General features: G+C 42.3%; 2 protein-coding genes and 1 long non-coding RNA gene across 8 annotated transcripts in view; all 3 read right to left on the reverse strand.

Annotated features, from left to right (window-relative positions):
* Positions 1–7,422, reverse strand: part of NCOA6 (nuclear receptor coactivator 6) — a 38,723-nt gene extending 31,301 nt beyond the window's left edge. For 2 of the 6 annotated variants that reach the window (XM_028734909.2, XM_077929217.1), the window contains exon 1: positions 7,187–7,421. The gene's annotated coding sequence lies outside the window, so the exon portion shown is untranslated. Of the gene's footprint in view, positions 1–400; positions 3,256–7,158 lie in introns of those variants that run through there. The other 4 variants (XM_028734911.2, XM_077929218.1, XM_077929221.1 and 1 more) reach the window with 3 other exon arrangements.
* LOC144327834 (uncharacterized) overlaps positions 1–27,587 on the reverse strand; it is a 126,084-nt gene that overhangs the window by 38,541 nt on the left and 59,956 nt on the right. The window lies entirely within an intron of this gene.
* The window catches only part of GGT7 (gamma-glutamyltransferase 7), a 42,460-nt gene continuing 25,171 nt past the window's right edge, over positions 10,299–27,587 (reverse strand). Inside the window, exons 10-15 of the mRNA XM_028734914.2 lie at positions 23,552–23,640; positions 22,503–22,652; positions 20,426–20,543; positions 19,487–19,624; positions 18,385–18,484; positions 10,299–16,903 (exon numbers count right to left, since the gene is read on the reverse strand). Of these exons, the coding sequence (XP_028590747.2) occupies positions 16,740–16,903; positions 18,385–18,484; positions 19,487–19,624; positions 20,426–20,543; positions 22,503–22,652; positions 23,552–23,640 (759 nt within the window). The 3' untranslated portion in view covers positions 10,299–16,739. The remainder of the gene's footprint in view (positions 16,904–18,384; positions 18,485–19,486; positions 19,625–20,425; positions 20,544–22,502; positions 22,653–23,551; positions 23,641–27,587) is intronic.

A 27,587-nucleotide genomic window follows, 5' to 3' on the forward strand; every position in this document is an offset into this window, starting at 1 on the left:
GACCTCCAACCATTCTGTCTCTTTATGAATTCCCAACTATGCCCTAAGACTCTTTCTTCCATGATAGTAAAACAACCCAATATGTTCCATACATGTTAAGTTGGCAACTACAAACAGGAAACAAACAGAGCAGCTTTCTCCTACTATCACTCCCTAACTGTAACGGGCATTCAGAGACAGTATATATCTGGTCCTCCAGATATTGCTGAACTTCAACTCCCATTAGCCTTAGAAAACATGGCCAATTACCAGGGGTGGTGTGAGTTTCATTCAGCAACATATGGAGAGCCAAATGCTCCCCGCACTTGGCATGTAGCCATCAAGACATAAGGAAGACAAATGATGTAACTCTAAGCAACATGCATAGAATTTCTAGACAGACTCCCTTCCAAATGCTTACCAGATCTAGATCTGCTTAGCTTCCACAAAACTGCTACAACATGTGCCTTCACACCATGGGCTGGGACCAACATAGAATGCTTTCATGCTTATAGTTAACTAGAACTGGCAGATCCTTAAAATCCTGTCTATAAAGCTGTGTTACCTGCCAAAACAGGTAGATGTAGGTGAGAATACTGTCTTGAGGTTCAGCTAAAAGTGGCAATAAAGTAATGTTTATACTGCATCTGATTTATTTATTTTTACTTTTCTGCTTTGTAAATATGAAACATTGTTTCATTAGACTGAGAAAACAGTAATGGGCATTGAAACTGTAACACTATTCTTGTCAGTGTTAGAAACTCAGATATACAGTCACAGGAAAAGAAAGTACACCCTCTTTGAATTCTGTGGTTTTACATATCAAGACATAATAATAATAATCTATTCCTCACCAGGTCTTAAAATTGGGCAAATGCAACCTCAAATGAACAACAGCACATGACATCACCCTCATAACTCAAAAATGGGAGGAGATAAAAAAATAAAATGTTGGATTTAAACTTAGTTTTGATTGTTCAATAAGCGCACAAATTTTTAAGAAAACTGGATGACATGAAGTAAAAAAAATCATTTAAAATTTGATCACTTGATATGGAATGACCCAGTAATATAACTGAGGCACCCAGCACTGTTAGTCAGGACTGCTTGATCACACTTCTCCAGTGGTGCAACAATAAAACTGCTAGCACATTTTCAAAGCTCAGCAGGGTTAAGGATGATTTCAAATTGGATGTCGGATGGAGTGTACTAAGTGACTCTCAGAGTCCCATCCAACTCTCTAATTCTATGATTCTATGTGTCTATGTATGGGGGTTGCATTTTAAATAATTAAAAAGGTTTAAAGTAATTTTTAATTAATTAAACTAGTAGCCATAATCTAATGCATGTTGACTTTAACATGTGAATCTCTGCTAAGTCTGAAAATAGTTGTTTTGCCCAATTTTTTGGAGTACATTAATGTATATTAAGTGTTGATATTCAGTGATGTTTGTCTCAAGTTTTGACATGCACAATGTTTGTCTACCATTGTTGACACTTGCCAAATCTTAGACATCCATTGTAACATATGTCACAGTGCCAGACAAGTACATTAAATTTCAGGCTAATTTACTTAACTAGATCCTCATTTTAAGGATACAACAAATAAAAATATTCAGGATTTGTTCAGGAGACTTTAATAGTATCCAGGTCACAAACCATTTACAGTGCTGGATTAAACCCTGTGGAGGCCCCCAGGCACTCAAAATTGGGGGGTGGGGGGGGCTCACAAATTATTTCCAATACGTTTTTGTAATTTTCTCTCAAGATCAAATCAATTTTATTTTGATCCATTGTCATGGGGCCCCTAAAAGGAAAGGCCCATAGTCTGGTGCCTACTCTGCCCATTTGGTAATCCTGCACTGACCACGTAGGGCACAGGTGAACAACCTGCATCATAGGGGAAATTTGACCAGACACATAGAAAGTAAGAAAAGGAAAGAAGGAAAACTGATAACAGGTAAGTGTGCAGAACATGAGAATGTGGGGGTTGGGAACTGAACAGCCTTAGCTCTAAGGACCAGGACACTGAACACGGTGTAGCAAAAGACAAGAAGTCAGTGCATGCAGCATTTGTTTCTAGAGACCACAAAGCAAGTCTGGAGCAAGAGTAGCAAGATGGAACTGCTGTAATATAAGATGTGGGTGAACAAATGTTTGGTCGAAGATGCAAGAAGTGAAAGGGACAGATCCTTTAGATATGCAAAGCAGCAACCAGGATTTGGCAAAGACGGCAAAAGGTTAGGGAAAAGAAAAAAGATGATAAGTAATCCCACTATGTGTCTAAAATTTATTTGTTCTATGCTAACAGTGGGGAATTATTGCAAACTACTTCAGACAGGTTTTTCTACACAAATTAGTACACAAAAATCCAAGCACTCAACAGGTAGACTGAACCATGCTACACCAACTTTTTCTAAACATGCAAGTGTGGCCAATTACAGCTAGGCTATATATATGGAGATGTAGAATCACTCCCAAATGAGCAGTATAAACATTAATGCTTTCCCTATAGGAAAACTTTAATATCTGAAGTGGCCCTACCAGGACCACTTCAGATGTTGTATTAAAGAATGCAAACTAGATCTGTGAGTGACCTATACAGGTAGCACATATTTTACAAAGAAAATTTTCCTTCAGACTCAAGAGAGAAGGAAGAACAGAAGGTAGAAAGTTGGTTGCAAAAAGTGATTTGGAATTTCCAGCAGACCAGAGAGACAACATAAGGAGCGGCATCAATCACTTTTAAAGCCATCTTTTCGCCAGTTGGCTTTTTGGTCTCCTATTAGTATTATTGTTAGTTTATTCCTTGACTAAATTTTACCTTGTTTTGGTATACTGTTTTGTCATGCTGTAAACTGCCTCAGGTGAGCCCACCACAAAGGTGGGCTATACATTGAAGAAAGTCTTTTCTTTGATATATAAAGTCCTAAATGGTATGGATCCAACATACATGAAAGATCAACTTGTCCCAAACAGACCAAACTAACAGGTGTTTTCACTGTGGGAGGCCTTGTTAGCATTTCTGTTGCCCTAGAAGATTCAAGACATGGCAGCACATTGAAGAGACTTCTTTCTAGTGGCCTCCAAGGTCTGGAACTCCCTCTCCCAATGAGCCCTGGCACCTATTTTGCACACATTTCAGCACCATGCCAAGGAGCACCTTTTTACCTGAACTTTTGGGGATGGCTGAATCTGGTTTCCCTTTTGTAACTGATACTGTCCTTTTTTTTTTTTAATGTGAATTGGTGTTTTATGCTTTTTTTGGTTAGATCTTATCATATTTTTTGTTGTAGCCCAGCCCACAATGGGACACATTGTGTCCCACATTGTGAAGAATATGTAACATATACAGTATGTACAAATTACACAGTGTAATAAATAATATTAGCAAAAAGATGTGTGCATCTGCCAAACCAAAACAAGGATCCTAGCAGTTTTACTCTTTCTCAGTTCAGCTGCTTGCATAATATGTCATAGGATTCTCACCTTTTGAACTTTAAAAAACCTCTCATATACAGTAGCAGAGATACATAATAGCAACAAGGGCATTTAAAATAAATTTATTTGGTATATTTGTATACCACCCTTTAGGCAAACATCTCCCATGATGGTTTACAACAAAATGTTTACAATATAGAAGAGTTACACCCATCATAACAGAACCAGAAAGAAGTCAAGAGTTGGATTAATTCATAGAAATGAAAAAACATTCTGTTGCAAAAATTTAAAACTTAACATATTAGGAATGTATGAGTGGTGGAATATTTCACAACAAATAAATGGAAAACAGAGGCCAGGCTGAGAAGCACCAACAAAAAGTACTCTGATGCCCAGTCAATTAGTGTACTATGAAAAAAGCGCAATGAACAGTACAACACCACACATGACTAAGGTAAAGGTAAAGGGACCCCTGACCATTAGGTCCAGTCATGACAGACTCTGGGGTTGCGGCGCTCATCTCACTTTATTGGCCGAGGGAGCCGGCATACAGTTTCCGAGTCATGTGGCCAGCATGACAAAGCTACTTCTGGCGAACCAGAGCAGCGCACGGAAATGCCGTTTACCTTCCCGCTGGAGTGGTACCTATTTATCTACTTGCACTTTGATGTGCTTTCGAACTGCTAGGTTGGCAGGAGCAGGGACTGAGCAACAGGAGCTCACCTCGTTGCAGGGATTCGAACCACTGACCTTCTAATCAGCAAGTCCTAGGCTCTGTGGTTTAACCCACGGCACCACCCGCGTCCCAATACATGACTACTCAGAAGTAAATCCCATGGAATTCAGTGAGTCTTATACCATGTGTGTATAGATTGCAGCCCAATACTTTTTTCGATTAGATTATGAAAAACAAAAGCTTGCCCAGTAAGAAGATAACTGCTAGATAAAGTACCATATTTTATGTAGAAGACCAAAGGCTGCAATTCACAGTGATTTGTTATTCCAAAATATTTTGCTGTGTAATAAGTTACAATTCTTTTGTTTAAGAGCTAAGGCTACAACTCAGAAAGGTTATTGTGTTGGTACATTCTTTTAGCATTTGTAGCCACACAGTTGCATTTCTCCAAGTTCCTACCCACTCACAATTATTTACCAGTGAATGGTAATTTTCAACAATCTCCAGAAGCTTATAGATTCAACATATTTAAATACTGTATTAAATATTAAGCTCTACATTACATACCTGTTACATTTTATCCAAGATTGTTTAACAGAAATTTGTATTTCCCATTCATTGTTTGGCTACAGTTGATGTTATTTTAACTTTGTACACTGCTATGAAATTTTATGTGAACAGTAGCATACGCGCGCGCACACACACATATATACTGAAGCACTGTAATACTAAAGTATATTCCAACAAAGTCAATCACTTGTCTGTAAATAATACTACTTTCCACATCATATTCATTGGGAACTCCACTTAGAAAGGTTCTTTCAGTTCCCGGTCAAACCCATATATTTTGCATCTTAACCCACAAAATACATCCAAGTACTTATGTGGGGGCATTGTTTTGCATTGTTGTAACTATTTATTTGTGTTTTTATCTTGTATTTTTATTATGTGAACCGCCCCGAGATCTTCAGATTAAGGGCGGTATATACAGTAAATATAATAAATAATAATGAGCCTCTGCATTAATTAGAGAGAATGAGGGACCCTTTCTACCCTCCATTTTCCTTTTTAAAAAAGAGTGCCAATAAAACAATTGCTCATATTAAACCAGTATTTTGCTCAAATTGTTATTAGGGGTTGTATTTGCCCCTATAAGGTAATTTCTTTAGACAAAGAGAAGGCATATCAAATTTAAATGCAAACGAAGTCCAAAGCTAGAATTCGCTTTCCTGTGTTAAATTTGGCAGCCATTTAAGTTACACTTTGCCACCTGCAAAACAACCCTCAAGAGTTAAGACTACAGGAACAAGGGCTGAACAAGCAGAATAATTAGCCAAACTTTAAACCACCAAAGAATCTCAAACCCCCAACAGTCCCAAGCAATTTGCAGAAGTTACCACTATTCACAGGTTACATCATTTGTTATTACAGTGACATTTCCAGCCAGTAGTGATATGACTGAATTTTCTTGCATTTTAAATGGTAATGTGAGTGCCCTATGACCAAAACAAATGCTTACAATATGCATCGCTGATAGTTTTTGATCATTTGTTTTCAAACAAATATATGAACCCAAAGGAGAAAAATGTGCCATTCAAAATATTCTATAAAGAAGGAACCAATAAGCTTTAAAAACAAAAGTGCTGATGTTCTTAGGGTTATGGGTCCCTTAACTTAGGCCACAGGGTCACCCTCAGACAATGTTCTTTCCCAGGGTTATTCTAGGATAACTTTGCTGTGTGAACAGCCTCTAAGACCAAGTTGTTAAGTGCTACCAATTCCCATACTTAACAGTATACTCTCCAGTTTTTAAGATTTCAAAAGGTTTCTTGGGATAAGGACCTCTTACTTGGAACATCAGGTAAGAGCCATAATCAAACAGGATACTGAAAAAGCCATAATCAAACAGGATACTAAAACTTCCATGGATACATCACATGTTATTTCATATCCAACTATCATATCAGCAGAGCTTATGTGACACCAGAAGGACCATCTGAGATTAGTAATTTTTGTCTACATATCATGTCAAAAAAGTATTGTGGTTCTAATGAGATTTGTTAACCCCAATGGGCAGCCCACCTACACACAATAAGCCCATCCATATCAACTTTTTCCATTATCCCAATCAATCCAAGTTATAAACCAGCAGCACGACTCTTTGTCTATCTGATAATTCTGAAATAGACGTGTGTGAATAATTTAGTGAAAAAGTCAGGCTACAGATAAATTATTCAGCCTGGGCTCCTCAGGGCTTTAAGAGAAGCATAAAGCCCGACTACACATACCACTCTGGGCATCTTGAAAAGAGGCGAATCCCACCTCAAAGAGCCTGGCACATTTGACAAGCGATTTAAAAACAAAACAATTGCTGGAAAAGTAGTTTGGAGGCCCAGTCCTTCTGGACTCAGGGGCGAACCCCTGCTGCCAACTCCACGTGTGCACTACCAATGACCAAGGGAAACCAAACGAAGCAAGAGTTTTGTACCAAAAAAAAACAGGACTGCCTAAGAGATTGGGCGCTGCGAGGCAAAGGGGCGGCCATTGTGTTTTGTCCTGGAGGTCCCCCCCCACCTTGTGTCTAAACCTGGGCCATTCTCTCGTAGTCAAAGGGCATCTAGTAAGCCGGGGGGGGGGTTGCGGGTTGAGAGACCAGGCCCGAGTAGGAGGACCCCCCCCAAACACACACACTTTCCTCCTCCCAAGTCCGGGCTCAGCCAATACGCTGCTTTTCCTGAAGCACATCCTCCCCCTGCTCCCAAAGACCTGGCACCGTCCGTCACTCGCCCTCGGTAGTGCCAGGCCTCCCCGGTCGCCACGCACGGCCCTTGGGAGGCCCCCGCCCCACCCCCCACCCTTTCGTCCCGGGCGACCCTGACCAGGCCCGTCCCTCTCAACGGCTGTCACCAGAGCCCCTCCCACAGCCGGGCCCTGCTCCCCTCGCGCCTGCTGGGGCTGCCGGGCAACTGCTCCTCCGCTCGGCCCTCCCGCGCCCCCCCTCCACGCACCCCCCCCCCCACGCCGGGAACCCACCCGCTCGGCCCCGCCTCGCACGCACACACCGCACGGAATCCGGTCGCGCGCGTTCACCTGGTGGCGCTGCTGCTCCCGCTTAACGCGCCCGCTCCCGGCCCCCGAAAGAAAGCAGCGGCTTCGGGCAACAACGCCGCCACGCTCCTTCCTCCGCCGCCGCCGGTGGCCCTGGCGGGAAAGGAGAAGCGGGCGGGGTGGTGGTGGGCGGAGGCTGAGGGGGGGGAGAGGTCAGCGCGAGCCCGAACCTCCAGGACACCGACCCTCGAGCCCGGCCGCGGCTCCGCCTCCTCCTCTCCTCCTCAGGGAGGCCACGTGACGGCCCGGCTGCGCGCGCGTCGCCTTGGACCGGGAACGCGCCTCCGGTTTGGGCGGCGGCGGCGGCGGGAGCGCGCTGTTCTATTTTCTTTCCCTCTCTCCCCCCTCCCCCGCTTTCTCCTGCGGGGGGGGGGGGGCGATTGGCGCGCGCGGCCGTAGTATCTTCTCTCGAGCGGCTCGGTTAACTTTACAAATCTCAGCGGCTCGGAAAAACAGCACAGAAATGGACTTGTTTCTCCTCTCGCGCGCTCTTCAAGCCAACTTCCTTGCTTGCCGCCTCGGAGAGCTAGGAAGCCTCCGTGTAAAAAACGAGGTTCCTCAAAAAAGAAAGATGCTGAGGAGAGCTCTATCCATCTCCGCTTGCCTCAGTTATTATGCTACAGTCCTGGTTCTCTTCAGGGGATCCATGGCTCAGTCCCCTCGGAGCTGTTGTCTTTCAGGATCCCCCACCCTTGGTTCAGCCAATCTAACCCACATTAATCCTAGAGGGAAACTTTGTCACAGGCTTTAAACTGCTTTCTCTGTCTGGCAGTAGTCCAATACATACTTACATGTGTTGCTGTTGTGTATGCAGCACCATCATGCATACCCTCCAATATTTCTCCCATGAAAATAGAGACGTCCTATTCCACTATTATTATTATTATTATTATTATTATTATTATTATTATTATTATTACTACTACTACTACTACTACTACTACTACTATGGTTGGCTTCCAATATATATAGAAAACATAATAAAACATTTAGCTTTTAAAAACTTCCCTATACACGGCTGCCTTCAGATGTTTTCTAAAGGTATGATTACTTATCTCCTTGACTCGGGGGCTCGCATGACTCCATACTTTCCAGCATTTCTCCAATGAAAATAGGGACGTTCTAAGGAAAAGCAGGACGTTCCAGGATCAAATCAGAAACCAGGATGGCTTCTGTAAATCTGGGACCGTCCCTGGAAAATAGGGACACTTAAAGGGTCTGCATCATGGGCTCCATGCGTTGTTTATGGGCATCAAGCATTATAGCGTAACAACAATTTTGCCCTGTCATAAGGCGTTTGCTGTTTATATAGTTGCTTGAAATAGGGGAGGCAACAGAAAAAGTAGAGGAAGTGGGTGCAAATGGGGAGAACGTGTGCAGTCAGTACTTGGGAGTAAGCCCTGGTTGAACTCTGCGGAAATCACACCAGTAAACATGCATAAACATGCACAAGGCGAGACAGGCTCCTATTTTCTGATCCTTCCATAAAATCCCCATCTCAGCAGCCTTTTCCATTCTCATAATCATAGCATGAGGAAACATGAGCCTCTATACAACATTTCCTGTATAAGCCGTCATTTGCTTCCTTCCAACTGGCCGCTATTGGAACCAGTATCCTGGACTAGACCAACCTTGGCTGATCCAGTCATGAGCCAGTGTGGTGTAGTGGTTAAAGTGTTGGACTAGGACCTGGTCTCTGCTCAGGCATGAAACGCGCTAGGTGACTTCAGTCCAGTCTTTCAGCCTAACCTACCTCACAGGGTTGTTGTGAGGATAAAATGTAATTATTGGGTTACAATAATATGTAATATGGGCTACTGTAATAGAGGGTCAGAGCCAAAAGGGACCCACTCCCAGTATCTAGTTCCCAGTGTAGATAATCTACCAGGGGGACTGAAGCCATTTCCAGTTCCAGCCAAGTTGTGGATTTTAAATCAACTGTGAGCCACCTAGTCTACAGCCATACTACCCTGAACACGCCCAATCTCGTCTGAACCTAGTAGATTTTTCAGATCAAAAAACAGGCTATGAATATACAAAATAAATATTTAAACAATGGTTCAGACCTTGACATGCATAGGCCTCAACCTGCTTGTTTCTATGCTACATAATATCCTTGGGTGGGTGGTGATTTTGGAAAACTCTGAAATAAAAAAGGGAATCAGTCTTGATATTGACTCTGCTCTTGGTGGTGATAAGCAGGCCTCATTACCTCACATGCTAAAGTGGTGACCGCAACCCAAGTGATTTACTAGTATTAGCCTTGCTCCTGTTCTTATGTGCCAAGTGGCAAAGCTGCAAAACTTGAATCAGAACTACAGTATCTGCAGTTCAAGACCTGCCCTCATGTTCAGCACCTACAGCATAGAAATAAGGTACAGTGGTACCTCGGGTTAAGTACTTAATTCGTTCTGTAGGTCTGTTCTTAGCCTGAAACTGTTGTTAACCTGAAGCACCACTTTAGCTAATGGGGCCTCCTGCTGCTGCCGCTGCGCCACCGCTATACGATTTCTGTTCTCATCCTGAAGCAAAATTCTTAACCCGAGGTAATATTTATGGATTAGCGGAGTCTGTAACCTGAAGCATATGTAACCTGAAGCGTATGTAACCCGAGGTACCACTGTATTTGGAATGTATTCTGTTGCATCCCATTACAGAGATGACCTGTTTTCAGTCTTTTCAGATCCAGAATGCACTTTCAACCCAAACATGCTTTTGGGGACCTATCTCTTAATCTTTTACCATATATTTACATGGTGGTAGTGCTCCTGTTGTGACCCACTTTGGATCAGGCCATGACCCACTAGTGGGTCTCGACCCACTGGCTGAACACCAATTTCCTAGATCCACAAGCACAAGGATTCCCACTTGTGCAATGGATCTTACTCTTCCTCTCCTTTCCCCACATGCCCCACACACCCTCCCCCAATCAAGTCCAAATGCTTGAGGGAACCCTTAGAACATATTTAGTCTTTAAAATTATCACACACAGGTAACGCCAATGAATTATAGTAGCTTAATCATGTGAGCAATGGGTTTCAAAACTATAGCTGTAGGAAGAGAAAAGCTAAAGAGGATGCAATACCTTTGAGCGTATAATACAAAAAGAAAAGTGTTTTTATTTCTGCCTTTTTGTTATTGGTGGGAAAATGCATGAACATATTTCTTGTCTGTTCAACCAAAGTTACAGTTGTGATAACAATGCATTTTGTGTTACTTGTTTCCAAATAAAAATGATGCTATACAGTAAACATGTCAACTTTACAATTTGTATTCATGAACTCTGTTTTTCAAAGTATACATTGTGTTTTTTTAAAAAATCCCTCTTCTTGCAATTTACTTTCTGGTAAAATTAAACTTTAAGCATTTTGGTTCCCAGCAGCAAAGTAAGTTTAGGTGGTGCTTCAGACATTTTGCTCAGTGCCGAGAAGATAGGTGGGGGAGTCCACTGAGCATTTTGCTCTTTACAATCCATATGTTGATCAATCTAACACATCACACTACAATTTGCTTAGAAAGACACTAAAACAATATGCAGTCAGTCACAGATTAGAAAAGGAGAGGCCAGTTCTTTAGTGCCCTCCTGCAGTAGGTGATCTAGAAAGGGATCCCTATTGCTGGAACAGAGCTACAGTAGAGTGACTGCACACAACTGAGGACCAGTGTCTGAAAGGATAACATTCACTATTTTATATCTTATATATGATATCACATCCTTCCCCCCACTGATTAACTTAAATAACTGCCATATCCCAGTGCTATAGCATACACACCATAATGAATTCAGTTTTGAATCCTTGTTTCACCCTTAAGCAGGCACTGAGCAGATCATTAAATACTCTCTCTTCACTTGGGAAAGTTGTGGTCTTCTAGATGTTACTGAACTTAAAACTTCCATCATTCCTGTCCATTGGCCAACTTAGTTGAGACTGATGGAAGGTGGAGCAGAACATCTGGAGGGTCACTTGTTTTGCAACCTTGTTCTAACCTCTCCAATTTACAGTGCAGTCCTATGCATGCTTACTCAGAAGTAAGCCCTCATTAAATTCAGTGCCCCTTACTGCCAGGTAAATGTATATAAGGAACATGCATTGACCAAAAATTCAGAAGAACCCCAATCTGATACTTAAGAAAACTGTCCAGTTAGATCCAAAGCACTTTGGAGGTGGCCTGATTCAGTATGGCTCCAAATTTCAGTTTGGAAAGAGTCAGCTTAAGACAAGCCCTGAATCTGTCCAAAGTATTCCACTTCAGTTCAAGATATAGGATTCATCTAAATCATCTGCACACCCCTAGCTTGTATAGGGTTGCAGCTCTGTGAGCTCATCTTGACTTGGGGTCACCAACCCACAGGTGCACAAGTACCAAGTGAGGCATTCCTCAGCACCCACAGCTTCCCCCCCCCCGCACCATCACCTTTCTCTTGTAGGAAAAGAAGGCTGTCTTCAAACCTAATTTGGGTGCAGGGGTGATGACAGCATTTGGAGGTGCCACAGCTACAAGAGAAAGCTCCTTTCAAGTCTAATTCAATGAAGGAAACTGATTGTCACAGCTGGGAAGGGGACAGTTAACACGAGGAACCATACTTGGCCAGAAAGTTGGATCAGATTGTGCCACATTTGACAGGTGGGCAGAGATACCAACCTGATGTCATAGGATGTCAGGTAGATCCAACCCCAGCAGAAAACAGCTCAGCTTACATTTGGTACCAAATTTAGTGCCGAATGCAAACTGTGCTTGCTAAGAAACAATTGAAATGCATTCTAAGGCTATGATTGCTCCTTTGCAAGCACAGCTCATCCTACTTTCTGAACCTTGTAGTGTTATGGTAAACCCCTGTGTGAGTGTAAGTGTGTGTCTCAGTGTGTACATGTGCACTCTGTGTGCAGTATGTTGCCTCCTCAGAGCAAAAATATGGATATATCCCTTCAGTTCATCTTATCTTCCCTCGCTGCAGAAATCCACATAAGTGTTAACACGTATATGTGGAAATAGCTCTAAGGGATCCATTGTAAAACTTCTGACTATCTTCTATGGCTTTGTATTCATGGACAAGTTTCTAATTTTTCTCTTCTTAGTCCCCCTAAAATCCACTTCTGTTCCCATGAGGAAGAACAAATATGCCAGTTGCTCATTCCAGTTTAATAAGAGATTTAACAAAATGTCTTGTCATTAGGACAGGCAAGTGTATATGGAGGAAGGATCCCTATATCAGGGATCTCTAGAAATCTGTACAAAATCAGTTTCTGTGTACTCTATACACTAAGATGCACTGAACCTTGCTCTCCTGATATTGGAGGCTCGGCCCTCAGTTTTGCCCTCACCAGACAGCTGTTCCCAAATGGAGCCCTACCCTTTCCCTGAAGAAAAGTGAACGACACTCAGGGACAGTAACCGGGTGAAGACTCCATTATCTATGTCCAATACTGACTCTCACTTTGTACAGCCCCACTGCTTCATCTGAATCACTCTATCCTAGCACCTGAAGAGGACCCCAAAATGGCAGATCTGCCCTCCCCACCAGGGATGAAGGGGTGAGGAAAGATCTACATCAGGAACAAGGGGAGGGGGAGACTGACATTGGGATCTCCTGCCTCTGTGAATCCTGCAGCCTCACTTTGCCTCATTCATGGACTGGCCCTGGACTTTGATACGTAAGGCAGACTGTAAGCATATGTTGGTACATGCAGCCAGTGGCGTAGCGTGGGGGTGCCACAGGGGCTGTTGCCCCATGCGCAGAATTCTTAGGGGTGCAAAATTTCTGCTCCTCACTCGCCCAAGGCCTTGAAGCTGCTGAATTGCAGTGCCTGCATGGTGTTTAAGGTGGTATGGATGGAATCCCCTCATTTTATTATTTCCTCTTCTTGCACCCTCTTGTGGAGGCAGGTCACTGCTTCCCCCCAACCCCTCCTCTCCCCGCACCCTCCAGGCACCCCTCTGCACTATGGCTAGAAAAGGCTGCATGCGCTTTTGCCGGAGAAGCACCACAACTCCTGAACTTCACATGGGGTATGCATTTATGTGTTCTGGGTTTTTTCCCTCTTTCTCAGGAGGGGGCACAATACTTGCCTTGCCCCGGAAGCTGGCAACCCACACTACACCACTGCTTGCAGCTTGGTTGATGTTGTCATACAAACATTCAAAAATCTCACGTAGGCCGTTTAGCGACTTATAACAGAACAACTGAATGAGCCCTTAAGTAGTGAATGATTGTAAACTACATTGAGGTCATCAAAGGACAGTTAACATTCAAGCATAAAGCATGAGCAGTGATGGCTTCTGCAGTGTGTTTGTTCATTTATACCTCCAACATTAGGAGGGGCCATTCTTCATATTAAGTTGGTTTTCTGTCATGTAAATGTGCACATGAACAAGACAGTATTCATTCAATTCCAGTTCATGGGATATAAGATCTGGAGCACCAGCACAGCTATTAGCAGATATACATACAGAATATGTACAGTAGCCATAGGTACAATAATATGATGGGGGAAAGCAATAAAAGTTATGTACTTTAATTTAATGTGAAATCAGTATAGGGGAGATATTTTTGTGGGTGTGCATTTAATACGTCAAGTGTTGTGAAATTACATTTTGTTAGGGAAGTTGTTCAAAAGCTTAGTGGAAGGATTCTGTACGCTGATATATTTTTTATTTATTAATGGAGCCAGAAGCAGAGTTTTTTTCTGTGATTTATATGGTGTAGAACTGTGAATTTGCTTTCACATTCAGAAGAGGCCTTCATGCAATCAGTGAATACATGGTGGTGGGTGGGATCATTTATTCTGTTCACTCCACCAATGTGCACATTTTTTAGCTGAAACTGTGCCTGCAGCTGTACACACATTGGCTCTGTCAGCACACTCAGGGGTCCAGTCTCCCACATCAGGCAGATAGAACCCACACAAATTCAGCTCCCGACATGTAGGGCTCCCTGTGCATACCTTCCACTGAACATGTGGAAGCTGAGGGCAGAATGCGCTGCTGTGGCATGCGCCCTGCCTCCATGCATTCAATGACTGTCGATTTCACATCAAGAGAGTTGTTCTGATGTACCCACTATCATTTACATAGAGAACTGAAATATTTGTACATATCTCAAAGGGCTCCCGTGAGGTCCTCTTGATTGATTTCTGACATAATAAACTGAGTGTGTCAGCACCCGTGTCTAGAAATAATCTGGAACACTTGCCCATGTCTGTTTGTGTATTTGCCTCTAGTTTTGATAAGCAGCAGTTGTTCTTCTGCTTCACAAATCAGCCTAAGACAGACTGATTTAGAGCATGTGTGAAAGTAACTTTGGGTACATCCTCCTTGACACCAACGGAATCACTTGGGTAGGAGACTTTCAGTGTTATGCATAAACTACATTTCTATTGATGGTGTGCCCTTTTATTGCCTAGAACTTTGTTTTTGTCCTGGATTCTATTGCATTTCAGTAAAACACTTTCTTTGTATCTCTTTAGCACTTTGTAGGCAATGTTGTTGGCAATTCAGATGAACAGGGTAAACTTTGCAAGAGCTGAGCAGCTGGGTCATATCTGTTTACAAAAAAAAACTCCACTTCAAATTTATGAAGGGAAGTGAGATAAACTTGGCAAGAAGTCAGCTACAAGTCGATTAAGATTAGAACTTACAATATTTTTCCTGCCCCATTAGTATTTACAGCCAAGCCTCAAAATGCATTAATATGAACTGTCTTAATATTTTTGTTTTTAGTTTACATTTGAGAACGACGGGGGGGGGGGGGGAGAGTAATATGCAATGTCTTGATCTAGTTTTATTATGTGTATTTTCAGCGTAGATTAAGAAAGAAACGAGTACCCTGGGCCAAGGAAGAGACAGTGAATATGAATGCATATGAGCCTAAATATTCTGCTTGGGGGGGGCGGGTCTCCTCACCCCCATGTTTTGCCAATTGTTTTTCAAAGCTAATGATTTGAAAATTACAGTTAATATAACATTTAGGTGAGAAAGGATGGCCTTTTTGTTTATTTTGGTTATGTTAGGCCTTGCTTTATGATTGGATTGCCGTGGTTTTGCCCAAGAAATGCAACAATAAGCTGAAATGGAACTGCAGCACTATGGAAAGCCAAGATTTTAGTTAAATTATTCAGTAGACGATTACACTGAATCTGCCTGAGTTCTTTCTGCATTAAAATTTGCAATGTTATTACGCTGGTAGAGCTACTTTGGACAGTAGCACGAGAAAACTGAAGCTCAGCTTTTCCCCAGTATAGATGTACATAGCATTATAATCCAGATCCAAAGTTGAACTACATAAATGTATTGTGTCAAAACACAACAGGGGGAACCTGCAACTTGTTGAAATAACTGGCAAGATACCATAGCACTGATGCCACCAAGAGGACACCATTGGGGCAGAGAGGCAAAATCAGAATTATAAAATCTTTCATTAATATGTGCAGAGGAGCCAATATCCTATTAGAACATGTATGCTGGTACAAATCATTTGACTCACAGGGAACATTTGAGAATGCCTGGGGCTAATTTAACCCATTGTTCTTATTCTGTATTCATCTACTTGAGAAGGAATCATTCAGAGCTGACTAGTACAGTATCAGAAATAAATGCACTGGACACAGAAATATCTTTGCCTCATCTTCTCAGGTGAATACAAAGGTACCATTTCAAGAGCACTCAAACCAGTATGTGTGGCCCTAGCACACACTGAAGCTGAAACATCCATGACAAATATACATATTGGGAGGTGAAATGCTGGATCAGCCACTGTTTAGCCTTTTTTAAATGAGTCAGGCAGCCTATCCACTTTTTTTTTTAAAAAGCAGCCTGTACACACACACACACACACACACACACACACACTTATATCTCTCTGTGTTTATCCTTGCCTTACAAGGGGGAGAGGGGAACAGAAAACATTATTTTAAACTGCAGAACTGTTCCAGAGATTGGAGGAGACGGAGCTAATGATGTCACATATATTAGCCAATAGGCAGCCGCCGCAGATAAGATTTTTCTCATTCATCCCATTCAGACTCAAACCTGTGAAACTGCGATTCTTTCTTTGCCTTTTTAGAGAACTTGTCTCAGAGCAGAAGTATGTGTATTTACAGAGGAAGGAACCTGCCACCACTGCTCTCAGAACAGCACATTTGTACACAGCCAGTGGTTTGCTTCCTGAATGTTCCCAGTGCTTAGTTTAGAAATATCTCTCTGTGCATTAAATGGCTGGAATCAACCATTGACAGGGTGCTGCTGAAATGAAACCTATTCCCTGTGCTCATATTATAATAATGCCTGAGATTCTTTTAACTCAAGTTCATAAGAACAAAACAACAAAAAAACTAAGGTCTGTATTGTGCCTTTGTCAGCCTTCATTGCTGCATTGGTTTTAGCATAGAAGTGCAGAGGGGTCTATTCAGCAATGGAGAAACCAATAACAAACACTGTTTGTTCCGCTTCAGGGGGAATGATAAAGGGACTGTTTGGGAACATGCACAATGTGTTTTGGAAAAAGCCTTATTTCATGAACAAACCCATCTGGGAGTTGCTATAATATTGTGGCTCCTGCTGCATCCTCACTTCTTGGGTCTTTCACACCAATTATGAAATTGTTGGTTCTTCTGGCTCCGTGAACGAGAGAAAGGACCTCAATTTTGCTCACCGGCTGACCGCTGCTTGTAAAGTACTTGATATCTTCTTCAGGAAACTCACCTGGTGGAGAATTTTAGAAAAGAATGGTTTTATTGAAAGGGTTGGCAGCAGTCCTCATCAAGGTGCTGATCCATGTGACAACTGGTACACAAGGAAGGCAGATCCCTGGATCCACCCTTTCCCCCCTTATGCAGAGGAATCATGTGCAGTCTTGGGTATGTAGAACATCTGTGTCAACATGTTCACATTTCCTACCTGTAGGACCAAGGCACAAGTGCTTTAAAAGAGTTGTAGGGCTTGGTGTATTAATAAGGGAAGAGAAAAGTTACTTAGGTACCTAAGCTAAATAATAGGAAAATGGCACAATAAATATGCATTTGACTCCCTTGACCATACAGTTAAAGGTAAAGGGACCTCTGGCCATTAGGTCCAGTCGTGGCAGACTCTGGGGTTGTGGTGCTCATCTCGCTTTATTGGCCAAGGGAGCCGTCGTACAGCGCACGGAAACGCCGTTTACCTTCCCGCCAGAGCGGTACCTATTTATCTACTTGCATTTTGACTTGCTTTCGAACTGCTAGGTTGGCAGGAGCAGGGACCGAGCAACGGGAGCTCACCCCGTCGTGGGGATTTGAACCGCCAACCTTCTGATCGGCGAGTCCTAGGCTCTGTGGTTTAACCCACAGCACCACCCGCATCCCTGACCATACAGTTATGGGTGGTCAAACACCAGCCCATGATTCTGATCTGGCCTGTCAAGTTTTTGCAGGGGGAGAGGGCAGTCACAGCCCTATTTACTAGTTGCAACAGAACTGACTAATGAAGCGCATTTTCTTTTCCACCTCCATTTAGCACCCAAGTTCCATGATGGGAAGGAAAATACCTTCCCTTATTCCTCTGTTGATTGTACCTGCCTTTCTGCTGTTGGAGAGCAGATCAAAGTGCTTTAAAAACATGAAAGAGAGCTTGGATCTCCCCCAAATTTCTTGCGTCAATGCTCAGGAAAACATGGCAGCAGACTGAAGAGCTCTTTCCCGTTTCTGGGGGAAAGGCCATAGCTCAGCAGCAAAACCTTTGCTTTGCTTGTAGAGAGTCTGAGGCTCAATCCCTGGAATATCCAAGTAGGGCTGGGAGAGTCTTTTGCCTGAAATCCTGGAGAGCCGCTACCAGTCAGTTCCAAGTTAGATGGACCAATGGCCTGACTCTGCATAAGGCAGATTCCTAGGTTCATTCTGCCCACATTGCAGAAGAGAAAAGGTGGCTAATGTTGCAGGTAACATAAGCAAAAGTGCAGAAGCATTGCTTCCACTTCACCAAAGTACAGGCATACAGTTTCCTTTTCAGCTTCTGCAATGTAGTCAGATACAAAAAGATTCTCCCATCTTACTACAGCCATACGATGAGGTTCAACAAACCATGTCAAGATGAGGAAAAATTACAGAGTAATCTTAGATGTCTCAGGGGGAAACCCTCACCCTGTTTCACTTGTGTCTGAAGTGAAATAATAGAAGTCCAGATTTCAAAGATCAGTGATCCATACTTACTGTCAACTTCCAGGATATTAGACTGAAGTTGAGGATGAAGCCGGCCTAGCGAAAGACTCTCACTCAGGTTCTTGTTGTAGGTCAAAACGTTTACTAAAACCTGTTAAAAGATCAGATGAAGCAGATGCTAAGGTTTTTGATGAATTGTTCGTGATGGAATCTTGAGTCTTGTTCAGATACTCAAAGTGAAGATGCAGGAGCATGGCTGACACACCTGCCTTCCACCTGTTTGTGGGTATGTCTGCATAGTGGCTTATGCTTCTGGACCTCTACCTATGTACGCATCAGTTATGAGATCTGTACACTAGAAGAAATAGGGTGTATGGATCACAGTATTGGTGTCTGCACCAAATCATCATTCAAGAACATAAGAAGAGCCTGCTGGATCAGACCAATGACCCATCTTGTCCAGCATCCTGTTTTCACAGGGGCCAACCATTCTGCAAACCTGTCCTCCAATGTCTGGGAGTCAGCTATCCTGAAGGGATGGCGTTATATTCATGATGACACACTCCACTTATGCATCCACTGTGAACTTATTCCCTCTCCCCAAAAAAGATAAGTACTTCTATGCCGTCAAAGCCCTTAAGACCAGTGCTATTTTTCTAGAGAAGGAGGTGCCAGAATTCACCACGAACACCTCCCTTGTTCTCTTATAATGGCAACGGCACCCATCTGAGAGGTTCCAGAACTGAGTTCCAGCGAATTCCAGCTGGGGAAAAAAGCCCTGCTTAAGACTAATATGGTGGTCACATGCTGACACTGAGTGACAGTATTAAGTAGCACAGTTCGAACCACTTTTCACAGTTCAAAGCCAGTTTACGACTTCAGTAAAAGCTGGGCCCAAAAGAACTGTAGTGCCATCCCAAGGCATTTTACTATCAGAAGCGGAATCAAGATGGTGCCTATACCACACGCAAACACACAGGTCAATGTTTTTAAAAAGTGTTTTTGCATCAACTCAGACATTTGTTCTTGCCTTCATCTATCCCCTCCCCCCCCACCTGCCCCTGGCAGGGCTGGTCCTGGAGACCCAGTTCTTTCTCTTGGTAAGAAAGGATTAATTATATTGCAATAATCCAGCAGTGCTCAGAAGACTGACCTGTGTTATGCTGCTCAAAGCTTTGTCGCCACCATTGGCTCCCAAACAAAGGTAAGTCCCACACATCCCTTCTGATGGCCGGACAACAGTGGGTAGCAAGAAAGACAGCGGTCTTTTCCCAGGCTGAATAAAGTTCCTCTGAAGGAAAAATAATTTTGCAAAGCACTATTAAATATATCAATAGGAGCCTTTCCCCCTCAAGCTTCTATTTCCTTGAATCTCTGAGGTAATAAATACCATTACCCAATTACCAGATAGGTTCAAATCAGCTGAATGTCAGAAACCTTTTTTCAAAGAGCTGGGCAAGATAGCACTTTGAAATGGTATTTGGAAGACATCTTCAGAAACCTCTCTCAAAATGCTATTTTGCAAAGCACTTTGAAAGGGCCTTCTGAAGATCTGAATCAGCTGGCTGTTGGATTTTCAGAAGCCCCTTTCAAAGAGCTATTTTGCACAGCTAAGAGGCTTTTACTTGCAGTACACCATGTTTTCAGTTGAGCCATATATGATGTCAGGTGTACAGCAAGTGGGAGTTGTTTGTTCAAGATGGCCTCAGGAGCCAAATGGGGAAGCGAAGCAGCCCTAATTAGACGCATGGGCCAGAGTTTCCCCACTCTGGCAACAGGGTATCTTTCACAGCACACACCCAGATAATATCACATCACATTTATCTAACAACATTCACTGCAGGAAATCCAAGGCTCTTTATGGAAAAATATTTATAGTAGACACACATTGGAAAGTCAAGCAGCTCTGAAAACAGGTTAAGAGCTAAACTTGCCAGCCCAGCTCTAAAACCACACATATCGTGGCAAATAAAGGACTCCTAGATCTTAATTATCTGATGGATACATGCACTTCATCAATCATTGGAGCCATGCTCACATACACTTACTATTCATTTCACTATTCATGTCAGACAAATTCATAATTTATTACCAAGCCAGAAGATGAATGGCCTTCTGTTTCGTTCATCCAAGAAAAATCCAGCATCTGACTGTTTAGAAGGATTCCAGAAGAAGTCATTATTCCACTTCCAAACGGCCGGTTCAAGGAACTGGAAACGGACACACACAAAAGTTTGTGAGAATCCAAATCCACTGCTGCCCCAGTGCTTATGGTTCTCAGGCTCCTTGTTCTTCCCAGTTCCCTGATACACCCTTGCTCATGTCTGAAAGACCTTAGGCAATAAAGAGAGTCCTGTGGGATCAGTCCAGAGCTCAGACTAGTCTGGCATCTTTTTTTTCACCAAATGCCTATGGAAAATCCAGCAGTAGGGTATGAGGGCAGTAGCTCTCTCCTGCTGTTGCTTCCCAGCAACTGATATTTGATGTCATGTTGCCACTGGAAATTCATCCATCATGACTACGAGCCGTTGACAAACATCCATCATTTTGTCTTACCTCCTTTAAAGCCATCTATGGCTGCATTCACACTGCAGTTTATTCAATTTCCCCAACGCTTCCCTAGCTACTAATTTTCACATCATATCCAAATTTCACATGACATAAAAACCACTTTCTGAAATATAGTGGGATATAGTGCTAGTTTCGTGCACCATGTTATTTGCTTTTTAGAACAGAGCTCTCACTCCCAGGTGCTGAATTTTGCTAAAATCCACCTGAATATAAAGCATTTGTTTAAAAAAATCTTACTCCCTCTTTCTAAGGGAATGTCCACAGCAGCATTTCATTCCAAACAGGGAAGCTTAGCTCAATTATTATTATTATTATTTTTATAAAATTTTTATTAAGATTTTTACATTACAAAATAGAAAAAGAAAAAAGAAAAAGTACAAAATAAAAGTAGTTAAAAACAATCAATCTTTTCATCACATTATTTTTCATTTACTTGTTTCTTGGACCTCCTCGGACCTCCCTTTTTTGTATTCCAATTCAATTTATTAGCTCAGCAGTTTCTTTCCCTCTTTATTCTACCCAGATCTTTAATCTTAAATTATTATAACCTTGAATTTTTACTTATAAAAAACCATTTTTTTCATATTCTTTTATACCATTACAGCTAGAAACCACTTAATTTCAATCCAACATCATTCTAAGATTCATTAATTTTACAATGTCTCTGTAGATAGTCTTTAAATTTCTTCCAGTCTTCTTCAGCTTAGCTCAATTATTTGTGCCAAAAGAGAAATGGACGTGTAAGACCTAAAAAACAAGTGGAGGAGGAGACAAAATGGTCGCCAACCCTTGAAAAACTATTGAAAAATAATCATGGAACAGACTGTGGACAAATGCACCATACAAATCCATATTGCCAACAACCAGGGAAAGAGCCCTTAAAATGTGCATGGCTGGAACTTAGCACCTAGACGTCTAGCGTATATAAACTGAACATTTCTCCCATGTATTGGAAAGGATGTATTACTACAGCGACATATCAGAACATGTAGTGGGGGTGTCCAAAAATAGAAAATTTATGGGGGGGGGGGAGTATTTACAAAAATATATTGGATTACAAGGCAGACAGTCCTCATGACCCCAGGACTGGCTCAACTTAGCCTATATAGTCACAATATATTGCAAATTAGAAATGAAATAGTCATAACACATCTATTAATCGCTACAAGATCAACTATTGCCAGGGCATGGAAATCATTAAAATCATTAACTAAGGACCAATGGTATAATGCAATTTGGCAAACAGCATTATTGGAAAAACTGACACAAAAAATTAAAGGTAGCAGGAGGCCAAAAGAAACAAGATAATTTTTATGCAGTCTAGTGTGACTTTATTGATTACACAAATAATGAGGCATGTGGTAGAACAGTACCCATAGTACCCATAAGCAGTACATCATTTCATATCTGTAATAACTTTAATAGTTTTGGTATATACACTTTGACACAATTTTGTTAATATGTTCAGAAACATTTATCTGAGTGTTTGTTTTATTTTTCATTTTATGTAATTGCTGCATGTCACATGCTGTGATGTCAACAAAGTTATATCTCAATGCAAACATGTTAAACTGTGTTGCCCGCCCCAAATGCTTTACCTTACAACTGCAACAATGTAGTCATCAGGTCCCATGACAAGGACCTGACTTGCAGAGGGTCCACTTTCCATGGAGAAATGTGGGATGCCATGATCAGAGGGGAACGACTGAGAGTCAATCTGTTGTCGCAGGAAGTTTGCCTTGGATTTACTGCATTGACAAGAGGGAGGGGGGAGGGAAATTTTTTTAAAAAATCATACTGTGATGGGGGAGCAGGGGATTAGAACTAGGGAAAAGAGGTATAAAAATCCATTCCAAAAAATTATTTATCAACAAACCAATGAAACAGAAGAAGTATGTTTTATTCTGTTCTGCTTTTTGAATTTTAAATGATGTGTTTTGTCCCATCCGCCTCCTTCACAACTGGTGATGCTATCCGGAGCTAATGGAAACTGTAGTCCAAAACATCTGGCGAGTACCAGTCTGGGAAAGGTTAGCATATAGCAACAACAACCTTCTCCCAAATATGGAGGAGGTAGGTAGCTAAAATGACACCACCACCCCATACAGAAGAGGGAGGCATCAGAAGTGTCGAAGGGACCCCAAAATTTTGCAGAAGTACAAAAAAACTTTTTTGGGGGGAGCAATAACCCCAAGGGATGTGAAACTCCCCCCAAAAAATCATGTCAGCATGGTTAGTGGGCTCAGAATACTGGCTGGCAGTTAAGAAGAAAAACAGGGTGGGTGGGATGAAGCAACCTGGAAGATGACATGGCCGACTGGCTGGAATCAGGAACAAGGACCCTCCATATGTCAACATCTTGTGGCAAGCCCCACTTCTCTCTCAGGATGCAGAATTCTTCAGCTTCATCCCCCAGTCAATGGCATCATATCACCTGAGTGCTAGTTTTCTGTATCTGTGAAGCTTCTGTTGCCAGGCAACATCAGCTCTCTTAAAGTCTGGCCACCCACAGCAGGTCAGACAGTCTCGGCCTACTCCCCATTGCCCAGAGGACAGAATGACCCAGAAGAAGTCGGCTGCCTCTAAACTAAATGACACAGAATATGTCAACATAAAAAATGATTGTTCATTATGAATCTAAACTTACCTCATCATGTCTTCTACGCTGTGAGAAATGGACACATCGTAGAAAGGGTCCCCCAAGCTGCTAGCTAGTGCCAAGACGACTTTTAGTGTCTACATTGAATGGAAAGGAAGACAAAAGGAGTCACATTATGAAGTAGCCCACCTATTCCATCTCCATTGAAAGAACGGTGAGAGGTATGTGCTCTCATGGCAAGATAGTGCCACTTCCTTTCTGTCTAAACTTATCGCTCCGTTCTCTCTATTATACAGTAATGAGTCAGGCTAGATAAGACATTAGCTACCCATTTGGATCCCATGACTGGGATTCTTCCGTTCCAGATCATACCCAGCATGGCTTCTGTTAGTTTCGAAAAGAAAGGGGCTGTGATTTGTGTGCTCACATGAACAACATACATTTAAAGCACATGGCTCCCCCCCCCCCCGTACTTTATGCTTTTAGCATCTTAGGAATTGTAGTTCTTGGAGGGTAAACTGCTATTCACCAGATTCTTGGAAGGAAGCCAAGTGCTTTCTCTCATATATATATATATATATATATATATATATATATATATATATATTACAGATCAAACCAAACTACTTTAATTTAATACAAATTCTTAAAATCGGGTTTCCCGCTCCTATTGCAAACATATGTCAATCATTTCCTCCCATAGCTGCATCATTTCCTATTTAGTGTCCAGTGTTCATCCTTCACTTACCATTAAACCATTCTTCCAGCTGACTGCCTTTTCCTCCTTACAAACAGTGCCTCTGTTACAACTTATAAATAAAAAATCCAGTTCACATGTGTAGTCCTTCATATACATTTTTATTCCAGACTTGGTGTCCTGAGTTCGTTACTATCTTCCATTGTTCATTTATTTGCAGTGCTTATCTGGATGGTACAAGGTCACATTCCATTCCTTCCGCTGTTTACAGACTAGCATAGGAGCCGCTGCCATAACTAACTAACAGGGTGCACTTCCAGCTTCTGCCATTAAAATTCCCCTCTGGAGTTCTTTCTTGGCACACAGTTAAAAGCAATATCTTTTCTCAAATTCAGCCTCTTTTCCACATCTGTTCGGGTGCAGCTCGTTCTCCCACCCCACCCCCTCCATTCCTCCAACAACACTCCAGTCCAGATAGTCATGGATAAAATCCATTCAGCTTTGATCGGGGGGGGGGGGGGGACAGCAAAACCATATTAAATTCTTTATTGCACCTAAATCAAAAGCCTCCCCCCTCTTTTTTGAAGTTTCAGACAGAGTAACAAAGCAGGGGAGGACAAGAAAATAAAATACAATTTGAAAACCATAAGAAAGCACAAAGCATCTTGTCCTCCCCTTTCCTTTCCCAGCTGTTGTAGGGATTCCCAAGCTTCAGAAAAGCATTAAAATGCCTTCAGAAAGCCAGGCCCAGTCCTTTTGGCAGCTGATTGATTGCAGCCCATTAGCATATGTTGGTCCAGGAGTGCCTCTTAATTAAAGCCAATAGTCCAGATGAAGGAGGAACCATCCACAAATCATGCCAGTAATGGAGGTTTGTCCATGGCAGGGACACACTCCCAGGTCATTCCCACTCTGCCTTTGAAGTTGACAGACATGGGATTGCGTGGCACTGAGGGTTGCAGTGAACTCCCTAGACCCCACTGGGGAGCATTGCGAGGATTTATGCCTCATACCAGTAAATGCTATTTTTCCCCTGCCTGAACTTCCTTGCAGCCCCCAGAGGCTATGAAGAACAACCACCATTGATCATAGGCGTGGCCAGAAACCGTAAGCCAAGTGCTTTTAATGTGCATTTAAATTTGCTTTAAATGTATGGTGTGGGTGTGATTTAATCTTTGCCACAAACCCCTACCCTTAATACTGAAGCTGCTGTTTTCTGCTATTTGTTAAACATAGCAGCTGGGGAGGGTATGTGTGACATTTTCAACAGACATGGTCATACGGAGAAAATGTTTTTTTTTCTAAAAAGCCTCTCATCCCTTCTGGATCAGAGCCACATAACCCAGAAGATCGCAGCCACAGAGATAAGAAAAGAAGAGACATTCCATTGTCTGGAGAGGCCACTTCCTGGTTTGCACAGAGAAGCCATTTTCAATGTAGCCCAACGATGGAAGTGCACGGCTATATTGAGGTAGCACCGGGTGTTGACATTTTGGCACCCCTAATAATTTTGCACCTGAGGCAAGTGTCCCTGTGGCCCCCGCCACACTGCATCACTGGTTGCAGCAAAAACAAAGGGAGTTTTGTGGCAACTTAAAAGCAGATAGATTTGTTGTGGCATAAGCATAGACCATATGTTAGGGTATTTATTAGTGTACAGCAGGCATAGGCAAACTCGCTTCTCCAGATGTTTTGGGACTACAACTCCCATCATCCCTGACCACTGGTCCTGTTAACTAGGGATGATGGGAGTTGTAGTCTCAAAACATCTGGAGGGCTGAGTTTGCCTATGCCTGGTGTATAGTGAAAAACATGGAAAGCAATGGGCCCAAATGTCCATGAAATGCAAGAAGTCCCATCTGTGACAGTTCTATGTAAAGCTTAAATATAGCGCCTGTTCACAACAGCAGTAATAGTTTACAGTTTTGCTTTCCTAATTTGATGCCTGCTGTATGTAGTAGAAGAAACCACTGTCTCAAATAAGGACTGCACCAACAGAATCAAACTTACTGCTAAATTCTAGTTCTGCAGTTTTCAAGTTCCTTTGTTGAAAAATTGTCTGTACGCTATTGGCCTAATTTCCCATGATATGCAAGATGCATGGTTAAAAGATACGCCACAAGGAGGTGCTTTCAGCTAATACATGTCAACTATTTGCTATGTTTGCCTTGAGGAAGAGAGATACCAAAAAAATAGCAAGCAGATAGTTCATATTCTTTTCTCTTCCAAAAATCTTGTAGTTTGAATCAGCTGACTGAAGACTATAATGTCTTCATGCAAAGACCACTAGTTTAATTATTTTCTTTTAACAACAGTGCATTAGAATGCAGCAAGCTTCTGGTATTTTTGTTACTAAATCCATTCATGCAAATGTACAAAGCCACATTCACACCATACATTTTAAACACTGTGATATCACTTGAAACAGCCACAGCTTTTCCCAAAGAATTCTGGGATTTGTAGTTTGCTAAGGGTGCTGACAATTGTTAGGAGAGGTATATCCTTCCCTGCCTCAAACTACAATCATCAAAGTTTCCTGTGAAGAAGGATTGATTGTTAAACCACTCTGTGGATTGTGAGGGGAATAAGGGTCTCCTAAAAACTCTCTGCACCTTTAACAAATTACAGCTCCCAGAATTCTTTGGGGTAGCCATGGCTGTATATAGTGGCATGATACAGATTTAAATGTATGGTGTGAATGTGGCCGAAGGTGGTGATGACCACATTAAGTGCTAAGTATTGTTTTTACTACGGGAGGCAGGTGGCGCTGTGGGTTAAACCACTGAGCCTTTTGGGCTTGCCGATCAGAAGGTCAGCGGTTCGAATCCCCACGATTCGAAAGCACGTCAAAGTGCAAGTAGATAAATAGGTACTGCTCTGGTGGGAAGGTAAACAGTGCTTCTGTGCGCTGCTCTGGTTCGCCAGAAGCGGCTTAGTCATGCTGGCCACATGACCCGGAAGCTGTACGCTGGCTCCCTCAGCCAATAAAGCAAGATGAGCGCCGCAACCCCAGAGTCGTCTACAACTGGACCTAATGGTCAGGGGTCCCTTTACCTTTTTTGTTTTTACTAGAGATGTTTCCATGGCAGGCTCACTAGAAGAAATTTTAACCAGCAAGTACAAAATAAGGCTTTTAGGACATAACAGATAAAATAAATTGGATTTCAGTTCCAATGAGCATTAACTCAAAACCCATGATGATAGAAATTTTGCGTTGCATCCAATGCTAGTCCTATTCAGAGATGATCCATCAAAATAAATTACCATGACTCGCTTAAGAGTATTAATTTCAATGGGTCTACTTTGAGTAAACCTTCATTGGATTCAACCCTTTGTCACTACAAAATAACCCATTCAAGTAACTGTGTTGGTTAATGCTGAATTACA

Source organism: Podarcis muralis, chromosome 5, assembly GCF_964188315.1.
Source record: "Podarcis muralis chromosome 5, rPodMur119.hap1.1, whole genome shotgun sequence".
Lineage (NCBI taxonomy): Eukaryota > Metazoa > Chordata > Lepidosauria > Squamata > Lacertidae > Podarcis > Podarcis muralis.